Source organism: Hypanus sabinus, chromosome 12 (genome assembly GCF_030144855.1).
Source record: "Hypanus sabinus isolate sHypSab1 chromosome 12, sHypSab1.hap1, whole genome shotgun sequence".
Taxonomy (NCBI): Eukaryota; Metazoa; Chordata; class Chondrichthyes; order Myliobatiformes; family Dasyatidae; genus Hypanus; species Hypanus sabinus.
Window position 1 is genome coordinate 97246084 of NC_082717.1, and position 19182 is coordinate 97265265.

At 45.8% G+C, this 19182-nt stretch overlaps 1 protein-coding gene across 1 annotated transcript in view; it reads left to right on the plus strand.

Moving 5' to 3' along the window:
- The first annotated feature begins 7866 nt into the window (after nt 1-7866).
- psmb1 (proteasome 20S subunit beta 1) overlaps nt 7867-19182 on the plus strand; it is a 43724-nt gene continuing 32408 nt past the window's right edge. Inside the window, exon 1 of the mRNA XM_059986515.1 lies at nt 7867-8062. Within this exon, the coding sequence (XP_059842498.1) occupies nt 7968-8062 (95 nt within the window). The 5' untranslated portion in view covers nt 7867-7967. The remainder of the gene's footprint in view (nt 8063-19182) is intronic.

The window sequence follows — 19182 nt, forward strand, 5'->3', positions numbered from 1 at the left end:
CACAAACGTGGTCTCCAGGAGACAATGGTCAATGTTGCATTATTTTGCATCGCGGTGGAACGAGGTATTCGGCACGTCTCTCTCTCTCTCCCATTTCCTGGGTCTACTGACCCCCCCCCCCCCTCAACTAGTGCTCTTGTGATTCTCACAAAGGAGGGGGCTGCGGACATAACAGGAGAAAATTCAAAAGTTGGAAGTGCAAAGGGTCTTGGAGGTCCTCGTGCAGGATACCCTAAAGGTTAACCACCAGGTTGGATCGGCAGTAACGAAAGCGAATGCTATGTTGGCTTTCATTTCAAGAGGAGTAGTGTATAAGTGTAAGGAGGTGTTGTTGAGGCTCTATGGGGCACTGGTGAGACCACATTTGGAATACTGTGTGCAGTTTTGGGCCCCTATCTTAGAAGGGATGTACTGATGTTGAAGAGAGTTCAGAGAAGTTTACAAGGATGATCCCTGGAATGCAGGAGCTAACATATGAGGAGCATTTGTTGGCTCTTGGACTGTATTCATTAGAGTATAGAAGAATGAGAGGGGATCTCATTGAAACATTTTGAATGTTGAAAGGGTTGGACAGAGTAGATGTGGATATGCTGTTTCCCTTCTTGAGTGAGTCCAGGACAAGAGGCCACAGTCTTAGAATTAAAGGGTACCCATTTAAAACAGATGAGAAAGTTTTTTAGCCAGAGGGTTGTAGATTTATGGAATTCATTGCCACATATAGCTGTGGAGGCCCGATCATTGAGGGTGTTTAAGGAGATTGATAGTTATCTATTAGTCAGGGTATCAAAGAATATGGGGGAAAACCTGGAAATTGGATCTAGATGGGAGAATAGTTTAGCTCATGGTGGAGTGGCGGAGCAGACTCGATGGGCCAAATGGCCTACTTCTGCTCCTTTGTCTTGTGAAAAAACTGAGTTTGAGTGCCATTTGCAGATCAGGATCTTAATGGAACCCCAATCATCTTGAAAAAGAAAAAAGAGACATTAAAGAGAGTTTAATACTCTCTATAATAGTGTTTCCACAGATAAGCATGAAGAGGCAGCCACTTGATGCCATCTTAACTCTGCCTAAATGGCTGTCAAGCTGCCGAAAGGCAACAGTGACTTAAATAACCATGTGTTACAACAGTGGTGTGCAAAAGAGCATCTATGAATGTACAACATGTCGAAAGTTGAAGTGGATTGGCTACGTCAGAAGGTGGCCATGAACATACACTCAGTGGTCACTTTATTAAGTGCGGGAGGTAACTAAGAAAATAGCCACTGAGTGTAAGCTGGGATTTTGTGGGCTTATAACAGATATCGGTTTCTAAACTATCCCCTGAAATGGAGATGGAAGATCAATAAAAGGGATAGATATGCGAAAGTGAGAACAGTGCAGAATTTGGCAGCAGAGGTGAGCAAGTTATTGGGGAGGCACACACACGTGCGTCTTTGGAGTACTACAAGTCTGTGTCTTTATTGATACTTTGCTGAATGCTTGAGTATTCGGTGGGGGGCACCGATGCTGTTTTACTGGTGGGGGAGGGGGGTCACTGCTTACACATGGAAGGCGGGAGCTGGGGGTCGCTTTGGGGTTCTAGCATTTAAGTCGTTCATTCTTTGGGGCACTCCTTTTTTTCTGGATGTTTGCAAAGAAAAAGAATTTCAGGATGTATATTGTATACATTTCTCTGATATTAAGTGTACTTTTGAAACATTTGAAATTATCAAGTTATTTATGATTGTAGAAAGCAGCATTGATAGAACCATCAATGTAATGGAAAAAAAAGGAGAGGGCGTGAATAAATCTGAACTTGTGCATTTGAAAAAGATACGGAATATAGCTTGGCACTGTAAGTTCTCCAAGCTGCACTTGGAAAGTGAACAGGGTAAAAGAAATGTACAGTGGATGACTAAATACTGCTAAATGGTGAGGGAGAGGACTGGTTATGTCTCTGTTCAAGTAGTAAGTATTAGATCCAGGTTTGACCTGAAGGTACAGAGGATTGGACATCCATGGTCAGTGGATGGGACCAGGAAATTGAAAACTGACAAAGTGGTGGAGAGATCACAGGTATCACCGATGTAAATTGGAAGCAACTGGACAAATGTGAAAGACAGAATGGAAGTAGGAAGAAATAAGTTATGTGGGACAAGAGCAGGCTGACACAATGTTTTCCAAGACAATACTTAGCAATTTCAGAAAGATGTGTGGAGTTGGGGAGCTTTGAGGCTGGAGAAGAAAGATCTATTGAGGAGAGTGACTGTCCAAAAGACTGATGATGTTCAATGGGGCATTCATGCTCCAGAAGGCGATAGGAAGAGGTATCCTAGAGCTAAATTGCAACATCTTCAAGACAGCAGTGCATTCACCAAATCACAACTGAATTTGATGAACTGATAAGTGAGGCTTTGGGCCTACAGTCTGCTCCAGGGTTCAGATCTGAGGACTTGATTTGGTTCAGAATGTTGTTTGATTCAATTGTTTGCATGATTTGTGTCTTTTTCCCCTTTTGTTAGTCCTTTTTTTTAATTTTTTTTTTCTTTAATCGAGTTCTTTTTGGTTTTTTTGCTTTGTGATTATATACAAGCAAACAAACCTCAAGCTCAAGGTTATATAATTTATATGTTCTTTGATAATAACACTTGTGGCCTTCTCATTCACTCTGTATATCCTGCCCTGGTTTAAATTGCCAAAATGCATCACTTCTCGCTTAGAGTCATAGGAAAATACAGCACAGAAACAAGCCATTTGGTCCATCTAATCAATGCTAAATCGTTTAAAATGTCTACTCCCATTGACCTGCACCGGGACCATAGCCCTCTGGACCCCTACCATCCTAGCCTGTCTGTTCCTATCCGTCTCCAATGCTGTGGTAAAGGAGATAGAATTGTGATCAGTCTCCAAAATGCTCTCCCACTGAGAGATCTGACAGCTGACCAGGTTCATTTCCCAATACCAAATCAAGTACAGCCTCTCCTCTTGTAGGCTTATCCACATATTGTGTCAAGAAACCTTCCTGAACACACCTAACAATTGATATTTGGGAAATTAAAATCTCCCTTCACAACAACCTTGTTATTATTCCACCTTTCCAGAATCTGAATGTCCCTGTTACTATTGGGTATCTTTCAAAAATACCCAGTAGAGTTATTGACCCCTTCCTGTTCCTAACATCCACCCACAGAGACTCCATAGACAATCCCTCCATGACTTCCTCCTTTTCTGCAGCCATGACACTATCTCTGATCAACAGTGCCACATCCCCACCACTTTTGCCACCCTCCCTGTCCCTTCTGAAACATCTAAAACCCAGCACTTGAAGTAACCATTCCTGTCTCTGAGCCATCCAAGTCTCTGTAATGGCCACCACATTATATCTCCAAGTACTGATCCATGCTCTAAGCTCATCTACTTTGTTCATAATACACCTTGCATTAAAGTAGACACATCTCCAACCATCAGTATGAGCACATCCCTTGTCTATCACCTGCCTATCCTTCCCCCCCCCCCGCACTCTCCCCAAGCTATCTCTATTTGTAAGCCAACCACTTCTTCCTCCGTCTCTTCAGTTCAGTTCCCACCCTCCAGCAATTCTAGTTTAAACTCTCCCCAGTAGCCTTAGCAAACCTCCCTACAAGGATATTGGTCCCCCTAGGATTCAAGTGCAACCAGTCCTTTTTGTACAGGTCACACCTGCCCCAAAAAGAGGTCCCAGTGATTCAGAAATCTGAACTCCTGCCCCATGCTCCAATCCCTCAGCCATGCATTTATCCTCCACCTCATTCTATTCCTATACTCAGTCACATGGCACAGGCAGTAATCCCGAGATTACTACCTTTGTGGTCCTTTTTCTCAACTTCCTTCCTAACTTCCAAGGATGATTCTAGGAATGGAGGAGTGTTTGGCAGCTCTGGGCCTGTACTCACTGGCATTTAGAAGAATGCAGGAGAATCTCATTGAAACCTACCAAATGTTTAAAGGACTAAGATGGACGTGAAGAGGATGGTGGGGGTGTCCAGAACTAGAGGGCACAGCCTTGAAACTGAGGGGCAACCCTTTAGAACAGAGTTAAAGAGGATTTTTTTTTTAGCCAGAGAGTCGTGAATTTGTGGAATGCTCTGCCACAGACAGGTGTCGAGGCCATGATTATGGGTATATTTAAAGTGAAAATTGATAGTTTCCTGATTGGTCATCAAAGGTTATAGTGAGAAGGCAGGTGTATAGTGTTGAGTGGGATCTGGGATCAGCCCTGATGGAATGGCAGAGCAGTCTCACTGGTCTGAATGGCCAAATTCTACTCTGTTTTATGGTCTTAAGCTGTTCCTGAATTGCTGAGTGTGTGCCTTCAGGCTTCTGTACCTCCTTTTCGACAGTAGTAGTATAAAGCAGGCAGGTCCTGGGTGGTGGGGATCCTTAATGATGGATGCTGCCTTCCTAATGCACCTTGAAGATGTCTTCGATACTACTGGCAGTAGTATCCATGGTGGAGATGACTATCTTTATAAATTTCTACAACTTATTTCAATCTTGTGCAGTAGCTCCCACCCCCACCCCCCATACCAGGCAGCAATGCAGCTAGTCAGAATGCTCTCCACAGTACATTTTTATAAGTGTTTTAGTTGACAAACTGAAACTCCTCATACTCCTTATGAAATATAGCTACTGCCTTGCCTTCCTCATAGTTGTATCAATATGTTGTGTCCAGATTAGGTCCTCAGATATTTGAATTGCTCACTCTCTCCATTTCTGATCCTTCTTTGAGAATTGGTTTGTGTTCCCTAGTCTTACCCTTTCCAAAGTCCACAATCAGCTCTTTGGTCTTGCAGATGTTGAGTGCAAAGTTATTGCTACGATACCACTCAACTAACTGGAGTATCTCACTCCTGTGCGCACTTTCATACCATCTGAAGTTCTGTCATCAATGGCTGTATCATCAGCAATTTATAGATGGCACTTGAGCTATGCCCAACCACACAGTCATGGGTGTAGAGCGAATAGAGCAGTGGCTAAGCACACATCTGTGGTGTGCCAGTGTTGATTGTCAGCATGGTGGTGATGTCATTTCCAATCAGCACAGGTTGCGGTCATCCAAAGTTCAAAGTAAAATTTATTATCAGAGTACATACATGTCACCACGTACAACCCTATGATTATTCTCTTGCGTTTATACCTAGAAAATCTATAAAACAGTAACTGTAAACCAGATCAATGGACAACAAACTCTGCAAATGAAAATATAAATAAATAGCAATAAATAACAAGAGCATGAAATAACAAGACAAAGAGTCCTTGAAGTCAAATCATTGGTTGTGGGAACATTAGAAATTGAATGAGTGCAGTTACATCCTTCCCATTTGTTTTATGGGAAGGATGTAATAGAGAAATGGCAGTCATTTAAAGGAGAAATTATGAAGGTACAGAATCTTTATGTTCCTGTTAGGTTGAAAGGAAAGATTAAAAGTTTGAGAGAGCCACTGTATTCTTTGAGATGGTATATATAATTATCCGGATAGACAGGGTCTGATTAGGAACAGTCAACATGGATTTGTGCATGGAGGGTGTTGTGATGGAAAATAACTGGTTCTTTGAGTCTCAACAATAGAGGCCTGGACACACACAGTTTTAATAATAAGGAATTTATTTTTAAGGGGAAGTTGGGTCAACACAAGCAACTACAATATTCTAACAAAAAACATTTAGGGTTAACACATGTGGGGAAGGTCGGGTTGGCTGTACAATACACAGAAAGAGTGTGGGGACAGGGTACAGTTACATATACAAAGAACTTGGGAAAAGCACTACAACAGCTATCCCCCTTGACCTTGGATAGCTGCGGTTTATCAGGACCAATGATAAACCTTCCCAAACATAAATCAATGCACTTACCTTCAATGAAGTGGTCTGTAAGAGAGGCCAAGCCAAACACATCTCACCTTTTATAGCATGGGGCTGGGTGCGATAATCCAATTAAGGTGACCAATAATTTAGATGTGCATTGATTAGTTGGGAGGGACCAAATGTTGATTGGCATGTGGTGTGTCCTCCAACCAGCCAGGTAGCAGTGCGTCTGTCATGTAGCTGGTATCTCTGGATACAGAGGGTCATGTTTGATAAATCTTATTGAAGTTTTTGAAGAGGCTACTGGGAAAGTTGACGAGGGTAGAGCAGTGGATGTTGTCTATATGGACTTCAGTAAGGCCTTTGATAAGGTTCCGCACAGAAGGTTAGTTAGGAAGGTTATTGAAGTAGTAAAATGAATTCAACAGTGGCTGGATGCGAGATGCCAGAGAGTAGTGGTGGATAACTTGGAGGCCGGTGACTAGTGGTGTGCCTCAGGGATCTGTACTGGGTCCAACGTTGTTTGTCATCTGGATGATGGAGTGGTAAATTGGATTAGTAAGTATGCAGATGATACTAAGATAGGTGGTGTGGATAATTAAGTAGATTTTCAAAGCTTGCAGAGAGATTTAGGCCAGTTAGAAAAGTGGTCTGAAAGATGGCAGATGGAGTTTAATGCTGATAAGTGTGAGGTGCTACATTTTGGTAGGACTAATCAAAATAGGACATACATGGTAAATGGTAGGGCATTGAAGAATGCAGTAGAGCAGAGTGATCTAGGAATAATGGTGCATAGTTCCCTGAAAGTGGAATCTCATGTGGATAGGGTGGTGAGGAAAGCTTTTGGCATGCTGGCCTTTATAAATCAGAGCATTGAGTATAGGAGTTGGGATGTAATGTTAAAATTGTACAAGGCATTGGTGAGGCCAAATTTGGAGTATTGTGTACAGTTCTGGTCACCGAATTATAGGTAAGATGTCAACAAAATAGAGTACAGAGGAGATTTACTAGAATGTTACCTGGGTTTCAGCACCTAAGTTACAGAGAAAGGTTGAAGAAGTTAGGTCTTTATTCTTTGGAGCGTAGAAGGTTGAGGGGGGACTTGATAGAGGTATTTAAAATTATGAGGGGGATAGATAGAGTTTCCATTGAGAGTAGGGGAGATTCAAACAAGAGAACATGAGTTGACAGTTAGGGGGCAAAAGTTTAAGGGTAACACGAGGGGGAATTTCTTTACTCAGAGAGTGGTAGCTGTGTGGAATGAGCTTCCAGTAGAAGTGGTAGAGGCTGGTTCGATATTGTCATTTAAGGTAAAATTGGATAGGTATATGGACAGGAAAGGAATGGAGGGTTATGGGCTGAGTGCAGCTAGGTGGGACTAGGTGAGAGTAAGCATTTAGCAAGGACTAGAAGGGCCGAGATGGCCTGTTTCCGTGCTGTAATTGTTATATGGTTATTCCCTTCTGTTCAAGAGCTTGATGTTTGAAGGTAGCAACTGTTCTTGAACCTGGTGGTGTGAGTCTTGAGGCACCTGTATCTTCTACCTGATGGCAGCAACGAGAAAAGAACATGATCTGGGTGGTAAGGATCTTTGATATTGGATGCTGCTTTTCTACAACAATGTTTCATGTGGATGTGCTCAATAGTTTTAGGGAGAGTGGGCTTTCCCACTACCCTTTTGTAGGATCTTCCACTCAAAGGCATAGGTCCAGACTAGCTAATATAAGGTCTCAAATCACTGAGCATATTTGGCGAGGGAACTGTATAAAACCCGCCGCTTAAAGTGGGAGTCGTAGAGTAATAGCTGCTGGTAATTTTGAGTATCAAAATGCTTCATGAGAACTCCCGAAACGTCGTCTGTTTATTCCCCTCCATAGATGCTGACTGGCTTGCTGAGATGTGTAAAATGTTAACACTCACTCTCCGTGAAACCGTGATCGAGCATACCCGCAGGCGCACTGTACTTCCTTGGTGAGTGCTCGGGGTGCTGAAGAGAGTGCGGCACCATTGGGCACATGCGCAGTTCAGCAGTGTAATGGGGAAGGAGTTGGGTGTGACACAGAAGCCGCCATATTGACAGTGAGACAGCAGCTGGGTAGCGGTGGTTTCCTGATTCCTGATAGAAAGTTCGGCTGGAGAGGGTAATGCTGCACACATACGGCTACATGAGGGGTCGGGAGGAGTATGAGTACTCGGGGCCAACACAGCACCGCTTCTCGCCGTATACCTTCAACGGAGGGTGAGTATGGGCTAATTTAGAGTCGTAGGCCGCAGGGAGCGGGAATCCGTGGTCGGTTTGGGGTATGAGGAGTGGAAAGGGAGCTGCGGTGGGAGTCATGTTGGGTGAGTGGAGGAAACACTGGGGAACAGCTCCGGATCAGAATCCTGAATTCGATACCGATACTTTTCCCCGCAGCTGGACAGTCTGGAGTTGTCCGGATGTAAAGAAAACCAGTTCTTTAAAATACAAACTGAGATGCCTCTAGTTGTGTGCGCCTTGGTGACTGTATAATTCGGGCTTTGGCCTCCCTTGTGCTGAATGCAGTAATCGGTTTCGGTTTCGCTCCTTTGAAACCATTCTATGATAGCCCTCGTTTATCGAGGAGTGTTCCTGCAGTTGGTGATATTCAGTTGTCTCCCCCCACCCATTAAGTTTGGATGTAAACTTTTTATTTAGATTACTGAAAATGTTTATGGATTGATTCTGTTTCAGTATACGATCCTCAACCAAACTACTGTTAATCGGGGCAGCCGTTTATTTGGGACACTATGATGCTTAATTGGAGCAGGAGACTTGCTGAAAAATTTCTAACTAGCATCAGTCACGTGGCTGTTAGACACTACACCGTACTTAAGAGTAAACAGTTTTAAAATAGCATCATTTGAGTGTGTCTCTGTTCAAAAAGTAATGAATTTTATCACTGATAGTTGGCGAGAAGTAAGCAGCAAGGCAATTCAGAACGGTTTCAAGCATTCCGGTTTGGAGATGCCAGAAACGGCTGGGATTGAAAAATGAAAGGATTTCATTATATCGAGTTAGACATTATGAAGAATTTGAAGGTACTTCACTTTGAATGTTACAATGAAAATGAGGGTTTGGAGGATGCAATCATCTGTCTATTGCACAAAGGCAGTCCATTATCTATACCAGGTTTCTGCACTGACTTTGTTCATTTGTAGCTAATTAAATGAACATGGCAGATGAGTTCCTCGGTTGATCATAACAGGAACTAATACAATTTTATACTACTGTATTGGTATTAGTGAAGTTCTAATTTGCTTTGTATTTCCTCGAGACTTCGGCTAATTGAGACAGCCATTTAATTAGACCCAAATGTACTTGTCTTGATGTGTGCCAATTAACAGGAATCCACTGTATTGCCATCTTTATAAACAGAAACATAGAAAACCTACTGCTCAGTACAGGCTCTTTGGCCCACAAAGTTGTGGCAAACATGTCCCTACCTTAGAAATTACTAGGGTTACCCATAGCCCTCTATTTTTCTAAGCTCCATGTACCCATCCAAAAGTCTCTTAAAAGACCCTATCATATCTGCCTCCACCACCGTTGCCGGCAGCTCATTCCACGCACTCACCACCATCTGCGTAAAAAAAAAAAACAACAACAACAACTTAACCCTGACATCTACTCTGTACCAACTTCCAGGCATCTTAAAACTATGCCCTCTCGTACTAACCATTTCAGCCCTGGGGAAAAGCCTCTGACTATCCACACGATCAATGCCCCTCATCATCTTATACACCTCTGCCAGGTCACCTCTCATCCTCTGTCGCTCCAAGGAGAAAAGGCCAAGTTCACTCAACCTGTTTTCATAAGGCATGCTCCCCAATCCAGGCAACATCCTTGTAATTCTCCACTGCACCCTTTCTATGGTTTCCACATCCTTCCTGCAGTGAGGCCACCAGAACTGAGCACAGTACTCCAACTGGGGTCTTACCAGGGTCCTATATAGCTGCAACGTTACCTCTCGGCTCCTAAATTCAATTCTACAATTGATGAAGGCCAATACATCATATACCTTCTTAACCACAGCATCAGCCTGCACAGCTGCTTTGAGTGTCCTGTGGACTTAGACCCCAAGATCCCTCTGATCCTCCACACTGCCAAGAGTCTTACCATTAATACTCTATTCTGTCATATTTGACCAACCAAAATTAACCACTTCTCACTTATCTGGGTTGAACTCCATCTGCCGCTTCTCAGCCCAGTTTTGCATCCTATTGATGTCCTGCTATAACCTCTGATAGCCCTCCACACTATCCATAACACCCCCAACCTTAGTGTCATCAGCAAACTTACTCACCCATCCCTCCACTTCCTCATCCAGGTCATTTATAAAAATCACGAAGAGAAGGGGCCCCAGAACAGATCCCTGAGGCACACCACTAGTCACTGACCTCCATGCAGAATATGACCCGTCTACAACCACTCTTCGCCTTCTATGGCAGAAGACAGAGGGTCATGGTGGAGGGAGTACATTCAGATTGGAGAGTTGTGACTAGTGGTGTCCCACAAGGATCTGTTCTGGGACCTGTACTTTTTGTGATTTTTATTAACGACCTGGATGTGGGGGTAGAAGGGTGGGTTGGCAAGTTTGCAGACGACACAAAGGTTGGTGGTGGTGTGGATAGTGTAGAGGATTGTTGGAAGATTGCAGAGAGACTTTGATAGGATGCAGAAGTGGGCTGAGAAGTGGCAGATGGAGTTCAACCTGGAGAAGCGTGAGGTGGTACACTTTGGAAGGACAAACTCCAAGGCAGAGTACAAAGTAAATGGCAGGATACTTGGTAGTGTGGAGGAGCAGAGGGATCTGGAGGTACATGTCCACAGATCCCTGAAAGTTGCCTCACAGGTAGATAAGGTAGTTAAGAAAGCTTATGGGGTGTTAGCTTACATAAGTCGAGGGGTAGAGTTTAAGAGTCGTGATGTAATGATGCAACTCTATAAAACTCTATTTAGGCTACACTTAGAGTACTGTGTCCAGTTCTGGTTGCCTCACTGTAGGAAGGATGTGGAAGCATTGGAAAGGGTACAGAGGAGATTTACCAGGATGCTGCCTGGTCTAGAGAGTATGGATTATGATCAGAGATTAAGGGAGTTTGGGCTTTACTCTTTGGAGAGAAGGAGGATGAGAGGAGACATGGTAGAGGTGTACAAGATATTAAGAGGAATAGACAGAGTGGACAGCCAGCACCTCTTCTCCAGGGCACCACTGCTCAGTACAAGAGGATATGGCTTTAAGGTAAGGGGAGGGAAGTTCAAGGGGGATATTAGAGGAAGGTTTTTCACTCAGAGAGTGGTTGGTGCGTGGAATGCACTGCCTGAGTCAGTTGTGGAGGCAGATATACTAGTGAAGTTTAAGAGACTACTGGACAGGTATATGGAGGAATTTAAGGTGGGGGGAGGTTATATGGGAGCAGGGTTTGAAGGTCAGCATAACATTGTGGGCCAAAGGGCCTGTAATGTGCTGTACTATTCTATGTTCTGTGGGCAAGCCAGTTGTGGATCCACAAAGCAATGTCCTCTTGGATCCCATGCCTCCTTAGTTTCTCAATAAGCCTTTCATGGGGTACTTTGACAAATGCCTTGCTGAAATCGATATACACTACATCTACTGCTCTGCCTTCATCAATGTGTTTCGTCACATCCTCAAAAAATTCAATCGGGCTCATAAGGCACGACCTGCCCTTGACAAAACCATGCTGACTATTCCTATTCATATTATACCTCTCCATATGTTCATAAATCCTGCCTGTCAGGATCTTCTTCATCAACTTACTAACCACTGAAGTGAGACTCACTGGTCTATAATTTCCCGGGCAATCTCTAATCTCTTACTTGAAGAACATTCGCAACCCAAATGTTAGAAATAGGTTCTGTTCTCCAAGCAGAAGAGTATATTTTATATGCTCAGTTGTTTAAGCCCTGTTCCAGCCATACTGTACTGCATCATGCAGTCACTTCACAACAGCACAGTTGTATAAAATGGAGAATAATGAGCCAGTTTCTTGTTCTTTCATTTTGCTGTTGTCCTCATTATTCAAAAGCTAGTCATGAACATTTTGGATCTTCTGCAAATTGGACAGCCTCTAGTTTTTGGGATATTGGCTTTCATAAATTGAGGGTTTGAGTTCAGGAGTCGGGATGTTACGTTGAAGTTGTGTAAGATGCTGAAGTGTGCAGTTCTGGTCACCTACCTGCAGGAAAGATTTCATTAAGATTGAAAGAGTGCAGAGAAAATTTACAAGTATGTTGGTGGGAATTGAGAATGTGAGTTATGAAGAAAAGTTGAATAAATTAGAACTTTATCCCTGAAGCATAGGGAAATGAGGGGAAGATCTTGTGTGTGGGCCTCCATCAGTCAGAGTTGACAATGGATATTGCATCCTCGCTGCCTGGATATGCAAGTCTGGACAGTACAATATAGAGAGCAAGCTGTTGCCCATGTAGTGAGCTCCCCCTCTCTATGTATCTGATATATAGTTTGGTACCAGCAGCATCACAGGAATTGCCAGTCAGCAATGAATTCAATGTAGGACTACCTTGGGGACCCCCACTTCAGATCTTTCCCTTGAAGTTTACTCCCAAAACCTTCCCTGTGAGTGGGTATAGCCGCAAGGCAGTGGAGGTTTTGGATCAGGGTTTTCCTTCTTGGTGAGCTGCCAACCATGACTGACAAGCCCCATGTGCAGTGGTATACTAAATTATGAGAGACTTAGATAGAGCAACAGGCAAAGCAAAGGATTCGGGGCCTTCCTCTCCGGAGATTTCTTGATGGCACAGTAGCAGCAGCAGTGAAACAGGCATGTCAGAAGTTTCACCAGATGTTCCTCTGTGCTTCTCACATCCATCCCCATCAAATCAGGATTGTGCATGGCCCCTACTTACAGATAACAGATATTCATTCCTGGAGTGGCCGCGTGCGCTGCCATTTTCTCATCAGGTTAATAGTATATTTAATGAAACTAAATTTATGAAAATATCAATTAGTAATATAATAGTAACAAAACCCTCCCAGAGATATAGATATATATATATATATATATTGTGTGTGTGTGTGTGTAGGGAAAAAAACTACCATTTAGTAATTTAAGAAACAACAAAAAAAATCAAACCAAATAGTAGATAAAACAAACAAATCCTTTTATCCGCTTTTCTCAGTCAAATATGTAATTAACCATTTAAATAGTCAAACTTGAACCATAACTCTTCTTTCCAAAAAAAATCCAATAGGATGTAATGATGAGCAGGTTTTATTTTCTTTTATTAGTCTGTCAATGAAATATCCATATAATCTTCATATATCTTCTTTTCGAAATGTGAGTAATATATAGATAATCAAACAGCTTTTCAGATAGTTAATTCGGTAGTAATGTCAGTGGCGGTGACAGGTTTAGCCTGGACAAAATCCAGCGTGACTTTTGGGTCAAAGAAAGTACGTCAAGAAGAATTAGGAGGAAAAACTTTCATTCTTTTCTGGTAACTCAAAGAGGGAAATAGTTTCTTATCATATGCTTGTCTCATTACCAAAGCAAATCTTGCTCTTTGTTCCATTACTTCTTTCGGATAATCTTCATAAAAGTGGAGCTCAGACTCATTGAATTTGAAAACTCTGTTTTCTTGCCTTTCGCATTATTTGATCTTTAATTTTAAAGTGATGAAAACAAACCAAAATAAATCTTGGTCTGGTTTAGTCTTTAAATTTCGAAGTGGACATCCTGTGCGCTCTTTCAGTAGCAGGCAGCTGTGATACAATAGTCGGAAATAGATCATGAAAGAGCTTACCAAAGTAAACCATTAAGTCTCCATTTTCAGCTCCTTCTTGCAATCCAGCGATTCGTATGTTGCTTCGGCGAGACCTAGTTTCCAAATCAATAATCTTATTACTGTAGCGATGTGGTACACACAGCGCTGAAATAACGACACGCAGTCGGTAGGTCGTTTCGAGACTAGTTTATCCAAACTTAGCAGCGCTGGCATTTAAATCCCTAGCACCCGCCCTCTCCGGGCGGAAATGACGTCAGAGGTGCATTACCAAAGGCCCCCCCCCCCCCCCAGAACCAGCGATACACCCCCCAATGTCCACAGTCTGGATCAGCCTCTGGGAGGTCTGCCTCTGTGCCTTGGTGCCTGAAACTCGACCGGCTGTGCCAAGTCCACATGGGCTGGTTTGAGTTGGTCCACCTTGAAAGCCTCCTCTCTCCCCCCAATATCCAGAATGTACGTGGACCCGTTGTTGTTGATCACCTTGAATGGCCCCTCATACGGCCGCTGTCTGCCCTTTCGTACAAACACAAACTTACAGTTCTGCAGGTCTTTGGGTACATGGGTCAGGGTCCATCCGTGCTGTGAAGTTGGTACGGGGGCCAGGTTGCCGAGCCTTTCGCGTAGCCTGTCCAGGACTGTTGCGGGTTTTTCCTCTTGCCCCCTTGGGGCTGGTATGAACTCTCCTGGGACGTCCAGGGGCGTACTGTACACCAACCCGGCCGACAAAGCGTACAGATCCGCTTTGGGCGCTGTGTGAATTCCAAGCAGGACCCAGTGAAGCTCGTCCATCCAGTTAGGTCCTCTCAGGTGGGCCATGAGAGCCGACTTCAAGTGACGGTGGAAGTGTTCCACCAGTCCGTTCGACTGTGGGTGGTAGGCAGTTGTGTGGTGCAGCTGCGTTCCCAACAGGCTGGCCACAGCCAACCACAGGCTGGAGGTGAACTGGGCGCCTCTGTCGGAGGTAATGTGGACCGGTACCCCGAAGCGTGCTACTCAGGTTGCGATCAGTGCTCAGGTGCAGGAATCGGCAGATGTGTCGGTGAGCGGGACCGCCTCTGGCCACCTCGTGAACCGGTCTACCATAGTTAGGAGGTACCGCACTCCTCGGGACACTGGTAGGGGGCCCACGATATCCACATGAATGTGGTCGAACCTCCGGTGGGTGGGTTCGAACTGCTGTGGCGGTGCTTTAGTGTGCCGCTGTACCTTGGCTGTTTGGCACTGCGCTCACATTCTGGCCCATTCACTGACCTGCTTGCAAAGTCCGTGCCACGCGAACTTGCTGGAGACCAGCCGGACGGTTGTCCTGATAGATGGGTGCGCCAAACTGTGTATGGAGTCAAAAACTCGCCGCCTGCAGGCTGCCGGGACGATGGGGCGAGGTTGGCCGGTAGCCACGTCGCACAGGAGGGTCCTATCACCTGGGCCTACGAGAAAGTCTTACAGCTGCAAACCCGAGACTGCGGTCCTGTAGCTGGGCATCTCGTCATCTGCCTGCTGCGCCTCCACCAGTGCTGCATAATCCACCCCCAGGGACAGGGCCTGGACAGCTGTTCTGGAGAGTGCAACCGCCACAACATCGTCCTTTCCCGAGACATGCTGGATGTCCGTCGTGTACTCGAAGATGTAGGACGGATGTCGCTGCTGGTGAGCCGACCAGGGATCGGACACCTTTGTGAACGCGAAGGTCAACGGTTTGTGGTCCATGATCGCGGCGACTGGCCTGCCTTCTAAGAAGTACCTGAAATGCCGGATTGCCAGATACAGTGCCAACAGCTCCCGGTTGAGAGCACTGTACTTGAGTTCGGGTGGTCGTAGGTGCTTGCTGAAGAACACCGGGTGTTGCCAGCGCCCCACGATGAGCTGCTCCAGCACCCCGCTGACTGCTGTGTCGGATGCATCCACCGTGAGGGCGGTCGGAACGTGCGTTCTGGGGTGCACCAGCATCGCGGCATCTGCCAAGGCTTCCTTGGCTTTAATGAAAGCGGTCGCGGACTCCTCGTCCCAAGTAATGTCCTTGCCTTTATCCGACATCAGGGTGTACAAAGGGGGCATGACACGGGCTGCTGAGGGGAGGAAACACCATACCAACGAACTCCTGCAGGCCTTTGACCTTGTTGGGCTCGGCAAAGTGGCGGATTGCATCTACCTTGGCGGGCAGAGGTGTTGCCCTGTCTTTGGTAATCCTGTGGCCCAGGAAGTCGATGGTATCGAGACAGAACTGGCGTTTGGCCGGGTTGATCGTGAGGCCGAAATCACTCAGGCGGGAGTAGAGCTGGCGGAGGTGGGACAGATGCTCCTGACGACAATTGCTGGCTATAAGGATGTCGTCCAGATAGATGAACACAAAGTCCAGGTCGTGTCCCACCGCATCCATTAGCCGCTGGAACGTCTGTGCAGCATTCTTCAGGCTGAACGGCATTCGGAGGAACTCGAACAGACCGAATGGGGTAATAAGTGCTGTTTTGGGGATGTCTTCAGGATGCACCGGGATTTGATGGTATCCCCAGACGAGGTCTACTTTGGAGAAGATTCTTGCCCCGTGCAGGTTTGCTGCAAAGTCCTGTATGTGCAGCACAGGGTAACGGTCTGGAATGGTAGCCTCGTTCAGTCTGCAGTAGTCGCCGCATAGTCTCCAACCCCCGGCTGCTTTGGGCACCATGTGCAGGGGGGAGGCCCATGGGCTGTCGGACCTCTGTACAATCCTCAATTCCTCCATCCTCTTGAACTCCTCCTTCGCCAGGGGGAGCCTTCGTGCGCGGGCACAAAAGGGGTGGTCCCTGGGTCGGAATGTGGTGCTATACCCTGTTTCTGGGCATGGCTGCCGTGAACTGCAGTGCCAGAATCGATGGGAGGTCTGCCAGGATTCTGGTGAATTCGTTGTCCGACAGTGTGATAGAGTCCAGGTGTGGGGCTGGCAACTTGGCTTCACCCAGGGAGAATGTCTGGAAAGTCTCGGCATGTACCAGTCTTTTCCCTTGCAAGTCAATGTCTGGGCATGGCTGCCATGAACTGCGGTGCCAGAATCGATGGAAAGTCCGCCATGATGCTGGTGAATTCATTGTCCGACAGTGTGATGGAGTCCAGGTGTGGGGCCGGCAACTTGGCTTCACCCAGGGAGAATGTCTGGGAAGTCTTGGCATGTACCAGTCTTTTCCCTTGCAGGTCGACCAGCAGGCTGTGAGCTCACAAGAAGTCTGCCCCCAGGAGTGGTTGGGCCACCACGGCCAGTGTGAAGTCCTATGTGAACTGGCTGGTGCTGAACTGCGGGTGCCGTAGGTCCTTATCATGCTGCCGTTTGCGGCTCTCGGTGGGTCCTGGATTCCTGTTGCTGGTGTTGTACCCCGTCGGGGGCAAGATGCTGATCTCCGCTCCAGTGTCGACCAAGAAGCGGCGTCCCGACTGTTTGTCCCAGACATACAAGAGGCTGTCCTGGTGGCCAGCCGCCATAGCCATTAGCGGCAGTTGGCCCTGGCCCTTGCAGGGCGGACGACAACGGCGGGCTTTTGTGCCCCACCACTGGTGGTCGAAACACCACTGTTCACTGGCCTCCTCACTCCTGCCTCTGTGTTGGGCGCGTGGCCTGGTAATCTGATGGACGCTCTCCCTCTTGGCTTTCCACAGCACGTCTGCCCGGGCCACCAGCTTCTGGGGGTCACTGAAATCTGCGTCGGCCAGTAGCAGATGTATGTCCTCGGTCAGTTGCTCTAGGAGCGCTTGCTCAAACATGAGGCAGGGCTTGTGTCCGTCAGCCAGGGACAGCATCTCGTTCATCAATGCTGACGGCAGTCTGTCTCCCAAACCATCCAGGTGAAGCAGGCGGGCACCCCGCTCACGCCGTGAGAGGCCAAGGGTCCCAATGAGCAGCGCCTTGAATGCTTCATATTTGCCTTCTTCCGGGGGTGACTGTATGAAATCCACAACCTGGGCGGCCGTCTGCTGGTCAAGGGCACTCACCACGTGATAGTAACGCGTGGAATCAGAGGATATCTGCCGAATTTGGAACTGGGCTTCTGCTTGGCTAAACCACACGCGTGGTCGCAGCGTCCAGAAAGTCGGCAGTTTTAGCGAAACTGCGTGAACAGATGAAGAGTCAGTCATCTTTGGTCCAAATCCCGTTTGGACCGTCGGGGTCACCAATGTAGCGATGTGCTACACAGCGCTGAAATAACGACATGCAGTCGGTAAGCCGTTTCGAGACTAGTTTATTCAAACTTCGCGGCAGTGACATTTAAGTCCCTAGTGCTCGCCCTCTCCGGGCGGAAATGACATCAGAGGTGCATTACCAAAGTCTCTCCCCGTGCGCTGGCTATTTGTGAGCCGGTTCGCCTGCGCAGAAAGTGGGTCACCACATTACGATATTTTTCCAAACGGGTTGTAGTTTCAGACAGTTTTTGCTTAGTTGACTTAAATTCCTCTTCATGCTTAGTAACTTGAGTTTCCACATCTTTTAAGTTTTCCCAGAAATAACTTCATTTCATTATTATTCTTTTCCAGTTTCTTTAATTGCCTTATTCTGATCTTGGATTGATTTCAGAGTACGGACGATATCTTCAGCCCATGCTGCCATTTCATCAGGTCTTTCCTTGCTTTTCCATTACCTTTGTCAGTAGGTTCATGCGGATTCTTCCCACTTCTCGTAGATGTAGACATGTTGCTTCAAGAATCAGCAATTAAAAATTTTAAATTCAAAATTTAAGCTGAGGGGAGGGAGAGAAAACTAAGAGCAGCACAGAATTAGTGTTACTCCATCGATAGACAGAGGTGGTCTCTGGGTGTGGTTCTTTTGTATCATGTAACAGGGGTTTTAATAGTTACATGGATGAGATGGGTATTGATGGCTACGTTCTGTCTGCAGGTAGATGGGACTAAGTTGGCATGCACTAGATGGAATGAAGGACCTGCAATAATTCCACTTGCAGTGATCAGATTTGTTGGACTCAGTTCTGCAATTTGTCTTTGTAGATCTTGAGCTCATACCTGGGTAGCAGTTGAATAATATTATTAAAGGCAAGGAGACTGCAGATGCTGGAATCGGGAGCAAAAAAAAATGCTGGAGGAATTGGGTGGGTCAGGAAGTGTCACTGCTGGGAAATGTACAGTTCATGTTTAGGGTCAAAATCCTCCATTAGGCAGCTGAGTTGTTCAGTTTTTTTTTTCAGTTGTTCCTTTACCTTTAATATCAGTTCCAAAAAAAATGTCATAGGACTTAAGCAACAGGAAGTCTTTGAAAAGTGAAGGAGATCTGAACTGGGAAGCATAGGGTGGAAGTACTGGTTTAATTATTACTACTCATTTCCTGGCTTGCAGCACTCAAGTAATAACAAGCGGGCTGAACTGTGGGTGCAGGATTATTGCTGGCAGACTCCCAGTGCAGAGATTTTGTGATTCTACAATTTATCATCTTCTCACCTTGTACATATAATGGAGGGCAAGTAAGGGATTGGGGATGACTGAAAAGGGGAGAGAGGTCCAGTGATGCAGTGGGAATGTATTACACCAAACTTACCTTGTGTTTTTTTTTCAACTGTCAACCTTCAGCTGGGGAGTCCTCAGTGCTTTCAAAATTT